Below are 21,779 nucleotides of genomic sequence, written 5' to 3'. Positions count from 1 at the left end.
TTTTTTCCCCCCCAGAACTTTAAATGTTACCCAAATGCCTTCTGGCCTTCATGGTTTCTGATGAGAAATGATCTGTATTGAGATTATTGAAATTATCTATTAATCTTATGTGATGAGTCACTCTTCTCACTGCTTTGGAGATTTTCTCCTTTTCTTTTCTTTTGACAATTCTACTATAATGTGTCTTAGTGGAGAGCTCTTTAATTTTATCCTTCTTGGAGTTTGATAAGCTTCTTGGTTGTTTAGATTCATATATTTCATCAAATTTAGAGGTTTTGGCCATCAGTTCTTCAAAATTTTTTTCTGCCGCTTTCCCTCTGTTTTCTCTTTGTATTCCCATAATGTGTTTGTTGATACAAATATGTATGTTGATGGTGTTCCCCAGATTTTAGACTGTGTTAATTTTTTTCATTTTTCTTAGGCTGAATAATTTCAATTGTCTTGGTTCTTTCTTCTGCTTGATCAAATTTATTGAACCCTCTAGTGACTTTTTCATTTCAGTTATTGTACTTTTCAACTCCAAACTTTCTTTCTGGTTCCTTTTGTTGTTGTTGTTAATCCTCTCCCAAGGATATTTTTCCATTGATTTTTAGAGAGTGTGGAAGGAAGGGGGAGAGATAGAAACATCGATGTGAGAAAGACACATCAATTGGCTGCCTCCTGCACTCACCCCGACCAGGGCTAGAGATCGAGCCTGCAACTGAGGAACATGCCTTGACTAGAATCAAATCTGGGACCCTTCAGTCTGTGGGCTGATGCTCTAGCCACTGAGCCAAACCAGCTATGTCTATTTGGTTCCTTTTTTATGATTTCTATCTCTTTACTGGTATTCTCACTTTGTTCATATGTCATTTTTCTGGTTTCTTTTAGCCCTTTGTCTGTTGTTTTCTTTAGCTCTTTGAGCATGTTTATTTAACATCTTTTTGTAGCAAGTCCAATGTCTGGGCTTCTTCAAGAATAGTTTCTGTCAGTTTATTTTTTATTTTGAAGATGCCATAGTTTTGTGTTTCTTGGTATATTTGGTGATTTTTTGTTGTTGAAAACTGGACATTTGTTTACTAGAATGAGGGACTATTGGAAATAAAAGTTTACCCTTTCCCAGGATTTGCTGTTTTTTCATTAAGTTATAGCTAGTGTTTTGACTTGAGATTTCCTTGAATGCCAGTACCTTAACATAAACAAACTAACAAAACCAAAACTTAAATTTTTTTTTTTGTCTTTGAAGATGACTGTGCTGGGCTATGTATTTTTTATTGATTTCAGAGAGGAAGGGAGAGAGAGAGAAACGTCAATGATGAGAGAGAATCAATCATTGATCAGCTGCCTCCTGCAACCCACCTCCACACGGGATCAAGCCAGCAACCTGGGTATGTGCCCTGACCAGGATTCGTACCATGACCTCCTGGTTCACAGGTTGATGCTCAACCACTGAGCCACAGTGGCCAGGCTGGGCCATTCTTTTAACACTTAATCAGGCTCTTTATAATTCTACCTCGTCTTTCACTTCCTGCTTGCACTGAGATTATATATCAGTCATTGGTGAAACTTAGGGTCTTCTCAGGTTTTTTTCTGAGCACAGTTCCAATCCTGGGCATGTGCAATACATACAACTGCATCTGAATACCCTAATTTCCTAAAGATCATCATCTCTGGCGTTCCTCCTAAACCGTGTGCTGTGTTGTATGTCTTAACCATATTTTCCCCACAGAGCTGTGAGTTTTTCATAACCTTACAGTGTTTTTGAGCAATTCCTAATCATTGCTTTTCTACCCTCAGTGGGTTTCAAATTAGGAAAAACAGAACTGAGTGCTTTATGTCAGCCCTGCAGGTAGTCCCTGACAGGTTAGAACACAGTAACTTGCAAATAAGATCTGCTCTGTTCCTCCAGAAGCAGGGACCCGTGTGCCACACTGGAAATGCAGGGTCCTATCCTTAAGACAGCCACTCAACTGGAGATGGAGTGGGACAAGGGTCAGTAAAAATGTATAAAGCTTTTCTACTCTTTAAATTGCCTTAAACCTTTGACTGTTTTCCAGAGTTCTGACAGAGTTGGTTCTGACATTTTTCTGGTTCTGTTTTTCAATATTTCTATGGAGAGATGGAAGTTTGGAGTTATCTACTCTGCCATTTTGCTGATGTTTAGACTTCACTTTTTGATGTGAGAAGCACCATGCTCAAGAGTGAAAGGAAATGATAGCTTTTATCTTGCAGGCTATTCACTACAGATATTTTTTGAGAGTTTTGATAAACATTCCTGCATTGCCTTCCCAAAAGTTTGCAGTTCTACAAGTGATGTATGAGACTTGTTCCTTCATACATTCACCAACACAATAATTTTTTATTTATGCTATTTTAACAGGGAAAGAAAGTTTCTCATTTTAATTTTAAACTACATTATAGATGCTTTAGTAAGAGTAAACATTTGAAGATATTTATTAGTCTGGAATTCTCCTTTTTTTAAAAAAATATTTTTGTTGCTTTACTGAGCTACACTGGCTGGGCTGGAAGTCTCCTTTTGAGAATTACCTGCATCTTTTATACCACCTTTAAAAAAAAGTTTTTTATTGACTTTTAGAGAGAGAGGAAGAGATGGGGAGAAAGAGAGAAACATTGATATGGGAGAGAAACATCTGTCAACTGCCTCCTGCAACCCCCTCTACTGGGGATTAAACCCATAACCCAGGTATGTACAATGACCAGGAATCGAACTGGTGACTTTTTGTTGCTTGGGATGACTCTCAACCAACTGAGACACACTGGCCAGGGCTTATACTATCTTTTATACTTTTTAAATTTTAATATTCATTGAATTTATTGGGATGACATTGGTTAATAAAATTATATAGTTTACAGGTGTACAATTCTATAATACATCATCTTTATATTGTATTGTGGGTTTACCACCTAAAGTCAAGTCTTCTTCCATCACCATTTATCCTTCCTTTACCGTCTTCTACCCGCCCCCCCATCCTCCTCCTCCTCTGGTAATCACCATGCTGTTGTCTGCATCTATGAGTGTGTGTTTTAAATATATTTTTACTGATTTTAAGAGAAAGAGGGATAGAGAGATAGAAACATTGATCGGGTGCTTCCTGCATGCCTGCTATTGGGGATTGAGCATGCAACCTGGGTATGTGCCCTGACTTGGGGACTCATACTGATGACCTGTTGGTTCATGGGTCGAGCCTCAACCACTGAGCCACACCGGCCAGGCCATGAGTGTTTTTTTTGTTGTTGTTGTTTTTGCTTAATCCCTTCACCTTTTTCATCCATCCTCCCTAACTGCTCCGCTCTAATAGCTGTCAGTCTGTTTTTCTATATTTTTGAGTCTGTTTCTATTTTGTTCATTAGATTCCACATATAAGTGAAATCATATGGTATTTGTCTTTCTCTGACTGGCTTATTTTCACTTAGCATAATACTCTCCAGGACCATAATGCTGCCACAAAAGGTAAGATGTCCTTCGTTTTTATGGCCAAGTAGTATTATTGTGTAATGTACCATCACTTTTTTGAAAATATGTTTTTATTGATTTTTTAGAGAAGAGAGGAAGGGAGAGGTAGAGAGAAATATTGATGTGAAAGAGAAACATTGATAGGCTATCTCCTGCACACCCCCTACTGGAGATTGAGCCCACAATCTGGGCATGTGTCTAGACCTGGAATTGAATCCTCAAACTGTTGGTGCATGGGACAATGCTCAACCAACTTGTGGTTGATTGAGCCACAATGAGCCACACCGGCCAGGGTTACCACCACTTTTTTATTCACTAAGCCACTGATAGGCACTTGGGCTACTTCCAAATCTTGGCTGTTATAACTAACTCTGCAGTGAATGGAGGGGTGCATATATTCTTTTGAATCACTGTTTCAGGCTTCTTCAGATATATTCTCAGATGTGGAATTGCTAAGTCATAAGGCAGTTACATTTTTAATTTTTTGAGGAAACTCCATATTGTTGTCCACAGTGACTGCACCAACCTGTATTCCAACTAACAGTGCACAGGGTTCCCTTTTCTCTGCATCCTTGCCAACAACTGTTGTTTGTTGACTTATTGATGATAGCCTTTCTGACAGGTCTGAGGTGATATTTCATTGTGGTTTTAATTTGCATTTCTCTGATGATTCATGACATTGAGCACCTTTTAATATGTCTCTTGGCCATTTATATGTCCTCTTTGGAGAATTGTGTATTCAGGTCATTTGCTCATTTTTTAATTGGGTTATTTGTTTGTTTGTTTTTAGTGTAGAGTTGTGTACATTCTTTATAAATTTTAGATATTAAGCCTTTATCAGATGTATCATTGCTGAATATGTTCTTCCATTCAAAGGGCTCCCTTTGTATTTTTGTTGATGGTTTCCTTCGATGTTGAAAAACTTTTTAGTTTGATGTAGACTCATTTGTTTGTTTTTTTTCTTTGTTTCCCTTGCCCAAGAAGACATATCAGACAAAATATTGCTATGAGAAATGTTTGAGATTTTACTGCCTATGTTTTCTTCTAGGATTTTTATTGTTTTGACTCTTACATTTAAGTCTTTTATACATTTTGAGTTTATTATTGTGTATGGTGTAAGAAGGTGGTCTAATTTCGGTTTTTTTGTATGCATCTGTCCAATGTTCCCAACAACATTTATAACTATCTTTACCCCATTGTATCTTCTTGTCTCCTTTGTTGAATATTGATTGACCATAAAGGTGTGGGTTTATTTCTGAGCTCTCTATTCTATTTGATTGATCTATATGTTTGTTTTTATGCCAGTACCTTGCTGTTTTGATTAGTATGGCCTTGTAGTATAAGTTTGATACCAGTAGCATGATTCCTCTACCTTTGTTTTTCTTTCTCAAGATTGCTGTGGCTATGCAGGGTCTTTTGTGGTTCCATATAATTTTTGAAATATTCGTTCTAGCTCTGTGAAATATGCCATTGATATTTTTTAATTAAATCTTTATTGTTCAGATTATTACATTTGTTCCTCTTTTTTCCCACCATAACTCCCCTCCACCCAGTTCCCACCCCACCCTCCACCCTCACTCCCCACCCACTGTCCTCATCCATAGGTGCACGATTATTGTCCAATCTCTTCCCGCACCCCTCACTCCCCTTCCCCGCCCCCCCCCCCCAAGAATAGTCAGTCCATTCCCTTTCTATGTCCCTGATTCTATTACAATCACCAGTTCATACTGTTCATCAGATTATTTATTCACTTGATTTTTAGATTCACTTGTTGATAGATGTGTATTTGTTGTTCATAATTTGTATCTTTACCTTTTTCTTCTTCTTCCTCTTCTTAAAGGATACCTTTCAGCATTTCATATAATACTGGTTTGATGGTGATGAACTCCTTTAGCTTTTTCTTATCTGTGAAGCTCTTCATCTGACCTTCACTTCTGAATGATAGCTTTGCTGGATAAAGTAGTCTTGGTTGTAGGTTCTTGGTATTCATCACTTTGAATATTTCTTGCCACTCCCTTCTGGCCTGCAAAGTTTCTGTTGAGAAATCAGCTGAGAGTCGTATGGGTACTCCCTTGTAGGTAACTGATTTTCTTTCTCTTGCTGCTTTTAGGATTCTCTCTTTGTCTTTTGCTCTTGGCATTTTAATTATGATGTGTCTTGGTGTGGTCCTCTTTGGATTCCTTTTGTTTGGGGTTCTCTGCGCTTCCTGGACTTGGAAGTCTATTTCTTTCACCAGGTGGGGGAAGTTTTCTGTCATTATTTCTTCAAATAGGTTTTCAATATCTTGCTCTCTCTCATCTTCTGGCACCCCTATAATTCGGATGTTGGTACGCTTGAAGTTGTCCCAGAGGCTCCTTACACTGTCTTTGTATTTTGGGATTCTTTTTTCATTTTGCTTTTCTGGTTGGGTGTTTTTTGCTTCTTCGTATTTCAAATCTTTGACTTGATTCTTGCGATCCTCTCATCCGCTGTTGGGAGTCTGTATAATATTCTTTATTTCAGTCAGTGTGTGCTTAATTTCTAGTTGGTCTTTATCACAACATCAAGGGTTTCACTAGATTTCTTGAAGATCTCACTACATTTATCGGTGGTCTCACCAGTCTTTTCGAGGGCCTTGCTAAATTTATTGGTGGCTTCTAGACAGTTCTTGAGATACCTTAAAAGTGTGGTTTTGAACTCTATATCCAGCAGTTTGCTTTCCTCCATTTCTGTCATTTGTGTCCTGTTTCTTTGTCTCGGCATTTTTGTGCTTCGCTGTGTCGATAGAGTGCCTTTCTGTGCTAAGTGTCCCAATTACCTGAGGTAGACACTCTTGCTGCACCCCCTTGTGGGCTATGTGCACAGTCTTGTTGTAATTAAGCCTTGATTGTTGTAATTATCCCTGGGAGGAATTGACCTCCAGGCCAATTGGCTGTGAGAATCAGCTGTGTCTGCAGTGGGAGAACTTCTGTGCTGGAGACACCCCTCCGGGGCAAGACTTGCTTCAATGGGGCTTTGGTGCTCACTGAGTCTGCCCCCTGAGTGTGTCTTTTATGGTTCCATGGAGCTGCAAACTGGATGGTCCCACTCTGACCTCTGGGCTTCCTGGCTCCTGGATCTCGAGGGAGGTGCTAATCTAGCCTTTGCCTGAGGCTATCCAGCAAAAGCCTCCCTGCAGGGCTTGGGCAGGGCAGGTCCCATGGGATCAACAGGGCGGGGCTAGCAGTTATGGCTGCTCTCAGTCTTGCCCTCAGAGGCTCTGCTTCTCAGTGTCCTGGTAATGGCTGCAAGCCCCTCGGAGAGAAAGCTGCCCTCAGGTTCTGACTGCTGCCAGACAGTCCCCCTTCTCCCGTATGAGTCTGGGTCCCTGTAGACTCGCCTGGAACTGGAGCTCAGAGCCTGAGACTCCCTCCCGATTGAAAACGACAACCGTGCCCTCAGCCGCCAGCCCACTCCGCATGCACTCCGCACCTTAGTATTTTACTTCCGCACTGCGCCTCCTCTAAGTCTTGGTATGCTTTTCTCTTTCCTTCTAGTTGTAGAATTTCCACTCAGCCAGCCTTCCTGTGGTTCTGGATGATGTCCTTTCCGTCTTTTAGTTGTATTTTTGAAGTGGTTGTTCGAGGCAGCAAACTCCGGTGTTTACCTATGCCGCCATCTTGGTTCTCCGCCATTGATATCTTGATAGGAATTGCATTGAATCTATAGATTGCATTGAGTAGTATGGAAATTTTAATGATGTTAATTCTTCCTAACCATGAACATGGTATATACTTCTACTTATTTGTATATTCTTCAATTTCTTTCTTCATTGTCTTATAATTTTCTTAGCTCCATTCTAACAGCTGTCAGTCTGTTTAACATTCTTGGTTAAATTTATTCCAAGGTATTTTATTTTTTGATGCAATTATAAATGGGATTGTTTTCTTAGTGAATTTGAATGTAAACTCTATGGCAGTACAATTTACTTCAGCAGAAATCTGAAATTATAAGAAGGAAAATCTATAACTTAATTACATCTAGGTTCTTGTAAACAGTCATAAACATGGAAGGTAGAAGTTTTGGTGTAAGTAGTTTGATAGTGACAAAATATATATTTTTTACTCACCATAAAGCCTGATATCATTATTGTAATTAAAAGCAGTCTTGTGAATTATGACCTAGATTTAGAGGGGGTGGGGGGAAGCTTTCATTTGCCTATACCATTTATATTTCCAAAACTTTTTAAAAATATGTAATGGAAAAGCCAGGGCTCATATTAGCCAAAATTGCAACTTAGCTACTCTCTGAGTAGCTGCTTCTCTGCTTCTTTCCTATCTAGTCCATAGCTATATAATGTTCTGGGGTTCATGTCTTGGCTTTTACATGAGAGAATAGCACAGTGCTCAAGTATGATGGGGGAACAAACCTTAGATCTCCCCCACTGAGACTCTTTGGTGGTGGGAAATAAAAGAACATAAATCTGCAGATAATAAAGTTGTTGTTTCCTGATACAGGGTCAAGGAAATGATTCCTCCAAGGCCACCTCTTACCCGCAGGACAGGAGGAGCTCAGAAGGCAAGTGCCAAAGTCAAGGTGAAACTATAAGTAATAAGGTATTGAGTGCATCATTTGAAAATAAGGCTTTTTCAGAAGGGGTTTTTCAGAAGGGGTGAGAAATTGTAGCTTCTCATCTATATCTTCCTGTATCTATTTGTGACCAGTGGCTTACAAGGAATAGTATTCAGTGTTTGATCTTTGGCTGGTGGTCTCTGAGGAGAAGAGAGCAATTTATACCTAAAGTATATTGAATATAAAACACAATTCAGTTCAGAATTCCATTCCACATCTTGATCTCTTTGAGGTCTCTTTACCAGGCATTATATATTTTCCTAGGCAGTAAGTGACTACCACATGCAGATCAAGAACATTTCTAGAGCCATTCTGGATGAGTATCACGGCATGTTTGGCAAACAGGTGGCCAAACTGGAGGGTGATATAGATAGTGAAACCCTGGAGGAGCAGAAATGCCAGCTCAACTATGAACTTAATTGTTCTGGAAAATACTTTGCTTTCAAAGAACAACTCAAGGTAAATATTCATTTATTTAATTATTCTATGGGTTTTATGAAGCATCTACTTACCTTGTTGTCATTTTTCCTATGGTTATGTTCGGCTACATTCCCACCTGTCTTGCTACTGGTGCAGAGAGCTATGTTCTCCATGATAGAATGTTGGGAGAAGCTCCACTCCTACGGAGCCATAGAACAGTTCCGTATGCTTTCCGAGTGTGAGCTCTTAAGAAACTGATTCTTCTCTTGAGGCTAGGCCAGATTTTGAGTCAGATTTCATGTTGCTTTAGCAGGCAGAAACTCTATACCTGGGTCTGATTCCATGACTAATGATCTCTGTCTCCTATTATACACCTTTCCCTAGTCCATAGAATTACTAAGATTTGAGAAATATTTACTTAATAATAATTTCCTGAATAATAATGGCTAACATTTATTGAGTGTTTGCTGTATACCAAATTTTAAAATGCTTACGAATTTAACCCTCACAACAACCCTATGAGGTGCTCCCCATTTTACAGATGAAGAAATGCAATATTAGTTGGCTAAGTAATTTGCCCAAGATCACAGAGCTAGTAAAGGTCAAAGATGGGCCTCACATTCTGGCAGCCTGGTTCCAGAAATCATGTTCTTAACTGCAGTGCTGCACTACCTCTCTGTGTGCATTTACTATGCGCCCTGTACTGTATAAACAAACACAAAGAAATCACATCGAAGTAATAAAGTAAAAAATAGCAGATGCTTGTGGGGGCAAGAGGCCATTCTCAGTAGGTGGCAGGGTCACATCTCAGTTTGATTCTGGTTCTATTACTAGCTGGATGGCCTTAGTCAAGTGACTTTACTTCTCTGAGCCTCAATTTCTTTGCCTAACAATGAGAGATAATATTAACATTATTACATGGGGCTATTATGAGCATCAAATAACATAATGCATGGGAAATGCTTTATGTTAAAAAAACTTTATGGGCCTGATTGGCATGGCTCAGTGGTTGAGTGTCAATCTATGAACCAGGAGGTCATGGTTCAATTCCCAGTCAGGGCATGTGTCCAGGTTGCGGGCTCAATCCCCATTGTGGGGCATGCAGGAGGCAACCGACTGATGATTCTCTCTCATCATTTCTCTCTCTCTCTCTCTCTCTCTCTCTCTCTCTCCCTCTCTCTCTCCCTCCCTCCCTCCCTCCCTACCTCCCTCCCTCTTTCCCTCCCTCCCTCCCTCCCTCCCTTTCCACCCCCTTCTGCTCTGAAATCAATAAAAATAGTTTTAAAAAAACCTTATGGTATAAATCCTGGCAATGATGTTAGCTTGGGGAGTGGGAGCAGGGGGAGAGAAGCAGCAGCTGTCCTGGCTATAGCAATATGTTATTTGTTATAAGATGCAATATGTAATGCATCTTAAGCATTACCACCTGTTATTTCTTCTGGCTTCTCAACCAACTTCTGAAATAAGATAGTAATACCAAAAGTACATATCTATTTAACACATGAGGAAACTGAGATGCCAAGTATAAAATAACTTATGAGATTGTACAGTGGCAGAATTAGAACCAGAATTCCATTCTCCAGATTCTCAAATCAGGCCTTTTCCCCTTGAATCATGTGGCCATCATAAGAGACATAATGCATAAACATAATGCTAAGGTTTTCTTCAGCTTTATGACTCTCTTCACACAGTATGAGTCCTGAATTGACCATATTAGAGATGATGATAACATCAAGAAAAGAAGTCATATAGAGTATGTTGATTAGGGAGAAATCTGTGAGCCAGCAGTTTAGCAGTCACCAGTGAGAAATCAATTACCGTCTGAAATTCTGATGAACCTTAGATGAGAAACTCAGGAAGGCCTGTGCTGCCTGTGCTATTAGCCCAGTGATGTGTGTCTCTTGCAGCATGCTGTGGTAAAGATTGTGAGAGAGAAGTACTTGAAAACAATACCATTTGAAAACCAAGAGGAACTGCAGACATTCATTAGTGAGCTCTATGTGTTCTTGGTGGATCAAATGCATGTGGCCTTAAACCAGGTAGGTATTCAAGAACGAAGAGCTCTTCCTTTTCTTAGTAGGGCATCATGGTTTCCCCTGAATGATTCCTTTCTTCCTTGCTTCTTCTCTTCCTGAAGTCTACAGATGTTTAGTGAGGTACCTGCTCTCTGCTAGGGACTAAAACAGAAAGACGAATATGAAAATGCCTAAATTATGTGGGGGAGAACAATCTGTATGCTCTTTCAGCTTCCTAGAAAATTAATTTCATAACTGTCATAAATGTGATAGATAAAAAGAGGTAAAATAGGCTATTTAAATTATGAAATGAGCATTGTTTATTCTGTGAATATGTGCAATTCTCACTTTTTTTGTCTTTAAGACTGATCATCAAAATAAAGAAAAAACTATGAGTTTTCAGACATTATACCTGAATGACAATAATACCTCAAATATGCCTTTTCTATTTGAGGGTGCTGGTCTGCTTTCCTCCCACTTGTCTGTTTATATCTATTATTTGCACAGCTTGCATCTTGCCTTCATATGCTCATTTTTTAATTCTTGCAGTTGTGGTTTATTTGAAAACAAAATCAGTCTTTTTCCGCCCCCTGGTAGTCTGTCTCTAACCAGCTATGCTTCCTCAAACCCCCTATTCTCCTTGCTCTTTCCTTCACTGTTTCTTTCTTCGCTGCCACCATCACTTTTCTCACTTTCTTTTTTTGTTGTTGTCAATCCTCACCTGAGGATATGTTTTCCATTAATTTTAGACTGAGTAGAAGGGAAGGAGGTTGGGGGAAAGAGGGAGGGAGGGAGAGAGAGAAACATCGATATGAGAGAGCCACATCAATTGGTTGCTTCCACATATGTCCTGAACTGGGGCAGGAAATCTGCAATCCAGGTATGTGCCCTTTACAGGGAATTGAACCCGGGGCCCTTTGGACTGGGCGCCAGTGCTCTAACCACTGAGCCATGCCGGCCAGGCCTCTCTCACTTTCTTTAGCCTCCCTGAAGAGGTAGGCGAGGAGTCTCTAGTATTCTAGGACTAAGAGTACAATTCTGCCTTGGGCACAGATGATTTGGATGATTTGAGTTGGAAAGCAGTTGAGCATGACATGGCAATTACTGTTGCCTTATGACTCCAAGGAGCCCCTATCTAGTAGAGACAGGCATAAAATACAAATAACTGTGGTAGAGTGAGGTAAGTGCTGTGTCCATGGGAGAGCAGGTTAGGGGATGCCTAAAGAAAAAGTAGTAAACTTTACTCTGAGACCTTTCAGGGAAGGATTTACAGAGGAGCTGCATCTTGAATTGGGCTTTGATGGCTAAAAGGAAGTTATCCATGGGGATGTTTCAGAGCATTGGAGTCATAGGGAACATCAAAAAGGCTTGGAAACTTGGAAGAATATGATATATACTAGTGGCCCGGTGCATGAAATTCGTGTACATTAAAAGGAAATTAATTAGAGGAAATATTTTAATATTGCTATTTGCCCTTTCTCTATGATAGAAGTGTCTGGCCGGCCCCAGCCCCATTGGGCGACACCAAGACCCGGCCAGCCCCACCCCCATCAAGCCCCAGTGGGTGGGAGACTCAGCCTCACGTCCCTGGACTGGGGCAGGGGGGCATTGCCTTGGGGGTTTGGCTTCAGGGGGGCACAGCCTCAGGTCCCCCGGCCCCGCCACTGGGGCGGCGGGGGGCACAACCTCAGGTCCCTGCTGATTGGTCCTTAAGGCATCACGGCACTACGGCCTTATGGCGTCACAGCGTGATGACCATTTGCATATTAGCCTTTTATTATGATGACTAGAGGCCCAGTGCATGACATTTGTGCACTCGGTGGGGAGGGAGGGTACCTCAGTGCGGCCTGTGCCCTTTTGCAGTCTGGGAGCCCTCGGGGATGTCTGACTGATAGCTTAGGCCTGCTCCTCAGGGCCTAAGCCACAGTTGGACATCCTTAGTGCTGCTGCAGAGGCAGGCCACTGTGCACACCAGGCGTCAGCCCAGCTTGTGGCTGAGTGGTGCTCCCCCTATGGGAGCGCACTGACCACCAGGGGCAGCTCCTGTGTTGAGTGTCTGCCCCCTGGTGGTCAATGCGTGTTATAGCGATTGGTCGTTCCGCTGTTCTTTTGATTTGCATATTACCCTTTTATTATATAGGATAGAAACTGCATACAGTTCAGGAGTGGAAGTTGAAGTGGTAAGGGACAAAGAAACAGGAGATGAAGCCAGTTCCTGGTGTGGGAGTGTAGTGTGGAGTGGGTTTTGTATAAGACACTCTAATAGAAGTATGTAGGATGGGTTAGAGGTGGTGAAGCTGGTGATGTTAACTGATTCTTACATTGTATAGAGGAAAAGAAGTAAAAACTTCTTAACTTTAAGGCTTAGTGATTGGGTAGCTGGTAGTACCATTGACCAGGACAAGAAATACAACCTGAGTAAATCTGGTGGGAGGCAATTGATGTTGAATTAAATTTTGAACATTGGTTTTAGTGGGGTTTTGTTCAAGAGAGAGCAAAAGCAAATTTGGGAGCCATGAGTGTATAGATGCTAGTTAAACTATGGTCATAGATGAAGCTGCCTAGAAAAACATAAGTAGAGAGAGGAATGAGCTGCTGGTGGAGCCCTAGGAAAACCAACATTTAGAGGATGGCGAGTAAAAAAATTAATGAAAGAGGCAGGTGAGTTGTAAAAATGGCAAGACAGCCAGAAGCTCAGAGAAGAAATTTTTAAGAAGAAAAAGAGGTCAACATTATCAAATATTCTTAGGAATTCAAGAAAAACAAAATTCTGTGGTGGGAAGAGGAGGAGTTGGTTAAAAGGTACAAACTTCCAGTTATAAGATAAATAAATACTAGGGATACAATATACAGTATGATGAACATAGTTAACTCTGCTATATAATATATATGAACGTTTATGTTAAGAGTTCTCATCACAAGGAAAAAAGTATTTTTTTCTTTTTTTCTTTTTTTTTAAATTAAATCTTTATTGTTAAGATTATTACATTTGTTCCTCTTTTTTCCCCCCATAACTCCCCTCCTCCCAGTTCCCGCCCCACCCTCCGCCCTCACTCCCCACCCACTGTCCTCTTCCATAGGTGCACGATTTTTGTCCAGTCTCTTCCCGCATCTCCCACACCCCTTCCCCCCCCAAGAATAGTCAGTCCATTCCCTTTCTATGTCCTTGATTCTATTATGATCACCAGATTATTTATTCACTTGATTCTTAGATTCACTTGTTGATAGATGCATATTTGTTGTTCATAATTTGTATCTTTACCTTTTTCTTCTTCTTCCTCTTCTTAAAGGATACCTTTCAGCATTTCATATAATACTGGTTTGGTGGTGATGAACTCCTTTAGCTTTTCCTTATCTGTGAAGCTCTTTATCTGACCTTCCGTTCTGAATGATAGCTTTGCTGGATAAAGTAGTCTTGGTTGTAGGTTCTTGGTATTCATCACTTTGAATATTTCTTGCCAGTCCCTTCTGGCCTGCAAAGTTTCTGTTGAGAAGTCAGCTGACAGTTGTATGGGTATTCCCTTGTAGGTAACTGGGTTTCTTTCTCTTGCTGCTTTTAAGATTCTCTCTGTGTCTTTTGCTCTTGGCATTTTAATTATGATGTGTCTTGGTGTGGTCCTCTTTGGATTCCTTTTGTTTGGGGTTCTCTGCGCTTCCTGGACTTGGAAGTCTATTTCTTTCACCAGGTGGGGGAAGTTTTCTGTCATTATTTCTTCAAATAGGTTTTCAATATCTTGCTCTCTCTCATCTTCTGGCACCCCTATAATTCGGATGTTGGTACGCTTGAAGCTGTCCCAGAGGCTCCTTACACTATCTTCGTATTTTTGGATTCTTTTTTCATTTTGCTTTTCCAGTTGGGTGTTTTTTGCTTCTTTGTGTTTTGAATCTTTGACTTGATTCTTGCGCTTCTCTGGCCTGCTGTTGGGTGTCTGTATAATATTCTTTATTTCAGTCAGTGTATGCTTAATTTCTAGTTGGTTCTTTAACATAATATCGAGGGTCTCATTAGATTTCTTGAGGATCTCACTACATTTATCGGCGGTCTCACCAGTCTTTTCGAGCGCCTTACTAAGTTTATCGGCAGCTTCTAGACAGTTCTTGAGAGACCTTAAAAGTGTGGTTTTGAGCTCTATAGCTTCCATTTCTGACATTTGCGTCCTGTTTCTTTGTCTCCGCATTTTTTTATCTTTTCTTGGTGCACCCCCTAGTGGTCTTTGTGCGCAGTCTTGTAGTTAAGCCTTGATTGTTGTCGGTAATACCAGGGGTGATTTGACCTCCAGGCTAACTGGCTATGAGAGTCAGCTGTGTCTGCAGTGGGAGAGCTTCTGTGCTGGATCTCTAGGGCGGTGCTAATCTAGCCTTTGCCTGAGGCTATCCAGCAAATGGCTCTGCGCAGGGCTTGGGTGGGGCGGGTCCCCGGGGATCTACAGGGCGGGTCTGAGCGAGCAGTTATGGCTGCTCTCAGTTCTGTCCCTAGGGGCTCTGCCTCTCAGAGTCCCAGCAACTGCTGCAAACCTCAGAGAGAAAGCTGCCTTCGAGTTCTGACCGAAACCAGACAGTCCCGCTTCTCCCGTTTGAGTCTGGGTCCCTAGAGACTCGCCCGGATCTGGAGCTCAGAGTCTGAAACTCCCTCCCGATTGAAAACAACAATCGCGCCCTCCGCCGCCAGCCCGCTCCGCGCGCGCACTCCGCACCTGAGTATTTCACTTCAGCACTGCGCCTCCTCTGAGTCTGGGTATGATATTCTCTTTCCTCCTAGTTGTAGAATTTCCACTCAGCCAGCCTTCCTGTGGTTCTGGATGATGTCTGTTCTGTCCTTTAGTTATATCTTTGAAGTGGTTGTTCGAGGCAGCAATCTCCGGCGTTAACCTATGCCGCCATCTTGGTTTTCAGAAGGAAAAAAGTATTTTTTTCTTGTTTGCCCTTTCTTTTTATTGTATCTACTAGAGGCCTGATACATGAAATTCATGCAAGGGGCTTGGCCCTCACAGCCCCGGCTGCCTCAAGGCCCCACAGCCCTGCCCACTGGTCATTCAGAAAGTCATCCAGAAGGTTGTTCTGCCATCCGGTCTAATTAGCATATTAGCTCTTTATTATATAGGATATGAGATGATGGATTCGAACTAAACTTATTGCAGTAATCATTTCACAATATATGTAAGGCAAACCATCATGCTGTGCATCTTAAACTTATACAGTGATATATGACAATTATATCTCAATAAGATTGGGGGGATAAACAATTGGAAATTTTTCATTGGATTTGACAGTAAGGAGGTTATTGTTAACCTTTACATAGCAATTTCTTTGGGCTAATGGAATGGATTCCAATTATAACACATTGAGGAGTAAATGAGTGCTTAGGAAACAGATAAATATAAACTCAAAAAATTCAAAGATGAAGGGAAGAAGTAGGAAAGTAGTAGCTAGAAATTAAAGAGATTTTTTTTTATGGTGGAAAAGCCTTTAGCGTGTTCACAGATTTGGGAAAAGGTGTCAGCAATTTGGGAGAATGTGAAAACAGAGGGAAAGGAGATAATCGATGGCAAGCTCAGGGTATGTAAGTGGGAAAGGATTAAGAGTTTAAACGTGGAAGGATTAGCCTTATAACATGGAAGGATACTATGCCTCTTTCTCTGAGACTGAAATGAAGAGATATGATGGATGCAGAAATAAACAATTTAGGTGTGGGGTTCAAAAGCTGAGGGATTTTGCCCTAGCCGGTTTGGGCTCAGTGGATAGAGCATCAGCCTGTGGACTGAAGGGTCCCAGGTTCAATTCCTGTCAGGGGCACATGCCTGGGTTTTGGGCTCGATCCCCGATAAGGGGTGTGTAGGAGGCAGCTTATCAATGATTCTCTCTCATCATTGGCCTCTCTCTCTCTCTCTCTCTCTCTCTCTCTCTCTCTCTCTCTCTCTCCCTCTCTCCCTCTCTCCCTCTCCCTCTCTCTCTCCCCCCTTCCTCTCTGAAATCAATAATATATTCAGCCACGACTTATTGCTAGAAGAGTCTGTGGCAGCTCAGATATCTCTATGTGTAGGTAGTTTTCCTCAGGACCAGATAGCAGCCCCTATCTAAAAATGGGGTCAGGTTATAGGAGTACTCTAATTTGGGAGTTTTCAGGACCAGTACAGGAGAAGGAGAAGGATGCCTGGGACTTGAGTGTGCTGGTGATAGAGTAGTATGTGTGGATGCTCATGGGGTCTAGGCTTATCTACTTGGGAAATGAGGGCATATTGGAAGTGAAGGAAATGAAGTCAGAGAGCAGTTTTAAGGGGATTAAGTGACCAAAGGGTAGAAGACTTGAAATGTGGGTTCTGGGAATGGGATAGTAGAGGTAGAGTATTTTGGGTTTGGGTATGGAAGTGTATTTGCTGAGGGGATTTTGAGGTCAAGATCATCATAATTAAAAGAACAAAGAACAGAGGCATAAGTCAATTATCAGCAGCTCTCTTTGGCCCATCTCAAATTTACTTTACTCTTCACATCCCTAAGCAGCTTTACTTGTTAAAGTCACTGATATTATTTTTACTTCTAATTAAAGAATTTGAGGGTGTCTTCCTTGGCCAAAGTTTCTGGTCCAGGATATTACTTAATACACCAGACTTGCTTTTCTATCTGGGTGTATAGAATATATTATTTTTCTGGGTGTCCTCCTACCTTTCTGGCTATTTCTATAATGTATCCTTTGTAGAGTCTATCTGTCTATATATCCCACTAGAAGGTTCCAAAGCTCTAACCTTCGTCTCCTGTTTTCTTGATATTTGAAGACTCTAGTTAGTATGTGTGAGCCTTTTTCATGTTATGGGACCTAAATATGATAATAATGTTCCATACACCAGAGAACATAAAGAAATCTGTTTGAGGTCAGAGGCAACTTGCTTAGGGATACTGACTGCCCTGGGACTGAGGAGAGCAGTAATTTTTACTCATTTCCATGAGCTCAATCTGTTGGTATTTAAATACAAGAGCTTCTCTTTCACCACTGATAGTTCTGTCTTGGTTCACTCTCACCCTCTTATTGTACTGGCAAGACTTAAGAAACCTCAATATAATTTTAGACCTCATGACTGGAGTCTCACATCTGGTTTATACTTCTAAAAGTTCTCTACTTTTAATTGTTTTATTTTGTCTGCTTAACATTTTGATGTTGACAAGACCATGCCAGATGATATCCAAGGTGCTGTCCCAACCATTCATAAGAGTAGTGAACAGCTTCGACTCTTTGCATTTGAAGCAGAAGTCAATGAGAACTTCGAAATGGCAGCAGTGTATTATGAAGAGGTAATTAAACATCTTCCCAGTGGTTGTTGTTACTGTAATTTGTACAATATGGGTATAATAAATAGTAGTATTTTATTATTTCAAATCCAACTTGATTAGTGAAAGGATAGACACATAGATCACTAAAACAGAGTCCAAAAATAGGTCCACACACATAAGGTTATTATATTTTTGACAAAAGTGTAAAAGAAGTTCAATGGACAAAGTATAGTCTTTTCACAAAATGGTGTTAGAATAGTTGGTAATCATATACAAAAAATAAACAAACAAACAAAAACATTTGACTGAAACCTCAAACGCTGTATAAAAATCAATTCAAGCCCGGCTGGTGTGGCTCATGCACCAGGAGGTCGCTGGTTAAATTCCCAGTCCCCAGTAGGGGGCATACAGAAGGCAATCAATCGATGTTTCTCCCTTTCTCCCTCTCCCTTCCTCTCTCTGAATTCAATAAAAACATATTTTTTAAAAATAAACTGAAAGTAAATTGTCAATCTGAATGTAAAATATAAAACTAAGAAACTTTTAGGAGAAAATCTTCATGACCTGAAGTTAGGTAAGGAATTCTTAGACATGACACAAAGCATGATTTTTTTTTTAAATTGATAAATGGAACTTCATCAAAATTAAAAACATATGCTCTGTGAGAAACACTGTTAAGAAAACGAAAATAAAAGGTACAGACTAAAAAAAAATATCTACAAAACATATATCTGACAAAGGATTTGTTTCCAGAATATTAAGAACCTCAAACTCAATAATAGAAAAACAACCAAATAAAAATGGGCAAAGAAATTGAACAGACACTTGGCTAAGGAGGAATTAAGGATGCTAAATAAGAACATGAAAAGATGTTCAACGCCATTAGGGAATGCAAATTAAATTCTAGTGACTTTGAACATCTTTTCATATTTATGATTTTTTTCAAGAGGAAATATTTTTTAAATTAATTGATAGGAAAATTTAGACTACAACAAGTTTAAAACATCAGTTTATCTGAATAAATTGTTATGTCCCATTGTGAGTGGCTTATTTTACTCAGTATATGCCCTCAAGGATTCATCTATGTTGAAGCATATGTCAGAATTTCCTTCCTTTTTAGGGCTAAGTAATATTCCATTGTATGTATATACTACATTTTGCTTATCCATTCATCTGTCAGTGGACATTTGGGTTGCTTGTATCTTTTAGCTATTATGAATAACACTACTTTGAACATGGATGTACAAATGTCTCTTTGAAACTCTGATTTCAATTCTCGTGGGTATATACACAGAAGTGGGATTGCTGTATCATTTTATTTTTAATTTTATGAGGAACTACCTTGTTGTTTTCCAAAGTGGCTGTACCATTTTACATTCCAGCAAGACTTCTAATTTTTCCACCTCCTCATCAACAATTGTTATTTGTGTTTTGTTGATAGTGGCTGTCCTAATTGGTGAGAGCTGATATTTCATTGTGGTTTGATTCCTTGATGATTAGTGATGTGGAGGATCTCTTCCTATGTTTTATGGCCATTTGTAGATCTTTGGGAACATATTTATTCAAAATATTTATTCAAAAATATTGCCCATTTTTGAGTCATGTTGTTTACTATTTTCTTGTTGAGTTTTAGGAAATCTTTATATACAGTATTCTGAATATTAACCCCTTACCAAATATATAATTTGCAAATATTTTTCCCATTCTCCCTAAACCACTCTTTTACTCTTTGATGTAAAATAGTACATCAAAAGGTAGTTTCTTTTGATGTACAAAAGTTTTATTTTTAGTAGAGTCCAATTTGTCTATTTTTTCTTTAATGGCCTGTGCCTTTGGTATCATATCCAAGAAATCATTGCTAAGTCCAATGTCATGAAGCTATTGTCCTAAGTTTTCTTCTCAAAGATTTATAGTTTTAGGTCTTATGTTTAGGTCTTTGATCCATTTTGAGTTACTTATTGTGTATGTAGTATTAGGTAAGGTTAGGTGCAACTTCATTCCTTGGTATGTAGATATCCACTTTCTAGCACCACTTGTTGAAGACTGCCCTTTTGCCTATTGAATGGTCTTGGCACCTTTATCAACAATAGTTTGACCATATATGCAATGGTTTATTTCTGGGCTCTCTATTCTATTCCATTGGTCTAAATGTGTGTCTTTATACCAGTACCAGACTGGTTACTATAGCTTTGTAAGTTCTTTTCCTCATTAAACTTTATTTTAATGGGTCTCAAAATTCTGTGACAGATTTTTGGTCAAGTTGTTTCTATTGAAAAGTACAGATTTTGAAAACTAGCCCTATCTGGTTTGGCTCAGTGGATAGAGCGTCGGCCTGTGGACTAAAGGGTCTTAGGTTTGATTCCAGTCAAGGGCACATGCCTGGGCTGCTGGCTCAATCCCCAGTGGGAGGTGTTCAAGAGACAGCCAATCAATGATTCTCTCTCATCATTGATGTTTCTCTCTGTTTCCCTCTCCCTTTCTCTCTGAAATAAATAAAAATATATTTAAAAAAAACTAATAACTTGCCAGGCTGGTGTGACTCAGTGGTTGAGTGTTGATCCATGGACCAAGAGGTCACTGGTTTGATTCCCAGTCAAGGCATATGCCCGGGTTATGGGCTTGATCTTCAATAAGGGGCATGCACGAGGCAACTGATGGATGTTTCTCATTGATGTTTCTATCTATCCCTCTCCCTTCTTCTTTCTCTAAAAAAACAAACAAAAAACCCCAAACCCCGAATAACTTAAAAACTGCCACACACACACACACACCAAATGGTCCCTAAAACATTTTCCTTTCCTTCTGAAGGTTTTATGATGCATTGCAATCATTAACCAGTCTCTTACTATTAAACTTAAATAACCAATTGAGACAAACAGTTCTGAGACCATTCTTCCACCACTGATTAAGACTGGGGTGGCAAGTATTAGGAATACTATTCATTTAGCCTTCTTAATCTTCTGGGCAGACGGTGACTTTGCCAATCTACTGCTTTGATGAAGCCCACAGCAACTGGCTGTTTTTTTTTTTTTTAATTGATTTTTTTACAGAGAGGAAGGGAGAAAGAGAGTTAGAAACATCGATGAGAGAGAAACATCGATCAGCTGCCTCCTGCACATCTCCCACTGGGGATGTGCCCGCAACCCAGGTACATGCCCTTGACCGGAATCGAACCTGGGACCTCTCAGTCCGTAGGCCGATGCTCTATCCACTGAGCCAAACCGTTTTGGCAACAACTGGCTGTCTTGTGTCACAAACAGCACAACAGCCCAGAGGAGAATAGTCAAAGAAGCTCTCACCATACATGGGCTTGCCAGGAACCATACTGATGATGGCAGATTTCAAAAACTTTGGTCCATCTTCCAGGTTTTTCCCAGAATGATGGTCAATCTTCTCCTTCTGCTCAGGAAATTTGCAAGCAATATGAGCTCTGTGACAATCCAGCACTGATCTGGCCTGGATTGTTCAGGATAATCTCCTGAGCTGTGAAGGCAGCTGCTTCCATTGGTGGCCATTTTTGCTGTCACCAGCCACATTTAACATATTTAACAGACACGTTCTTGACGTTGAAGCCCACATGGTCCCCAGGAAGAGTTTCACTCAAAGCTTCATGGTGCATTTCAATAGGCTTCACTTCAGTTGTAACATTGACTGGAGCAAAGGTGACCACCAGGCTGGGTTTGAGAACACCAATCTGCATTCAGCCCACAGGGACAGTACCAATACCACCAACGTTGTAGATGTCCTTGAGGGGTAGACTCAGGGGCTTGTCAGTTGGACGAGTTAGTGGCAGGATGCAATTCAGGGCTTCAAGCAGTGTGGATCCACTGGCATTACCATCTTTACGGGTGACCTTCCATCCCTTTAATCAAGCCATGTTAGCACTTGGCTCCAGCATATTGTCACCATTCCAACCAGAAATTGGCACAAATTCCACTGTGTCAAGTTTGTAGCCAGTTTTCTTAATGTAGGTGCTGACTTCTTTAACAATTCTATTGTATCTCTCGGGCTCAATGGAATCCATTTTATTAACAACA

General features: G+C 40.4%; 1 protein-coding gene across 1 annotated transcript in view; it reads left to right on the top strand.

Moving 5' to 3' along the window:
* CFAP70 (cilia and flagella associated protein 70) overlaps positions 1-21,779 on the top strand; it is a 103,417-nt gene that overhangs the window by 55,252 nt on the left and 26,386 nt on the right. Inside the window, 4 exon segments of the mRNA XM_036337078.1 lie at positions 7,930-7,994; positions 8,313-8,503; positions 10,372-10,503; positions 17,638-17,763. Coding sequence (XP_036192971.1) covers positions 7,930-7,994; positions 8,313-8,503; positions 10,372-10,503; positions 17,638-17,763 — 514 coding nt within the window.

Source organism: Myotis myotis, unplaced genomic scaffold (assembly GCF_014108235.1).
Source record: "Myotis myotis isolate mMyoMyo1 unplaced genomic scaffold, mMyoMyo1.p scaffold_m19_p_15, whole genome shotgun sequence".
In the NCBI taxonomy this organism is placed as follows: Eukaryota; Metazoa; Chordata; class Mammalia; order Chiroptera; family Vespertilionidae; genus Myotis; species Myotis myotis.
This window is presented reverse-complemented; position numbering and strand designations above follow the sequence as displayed.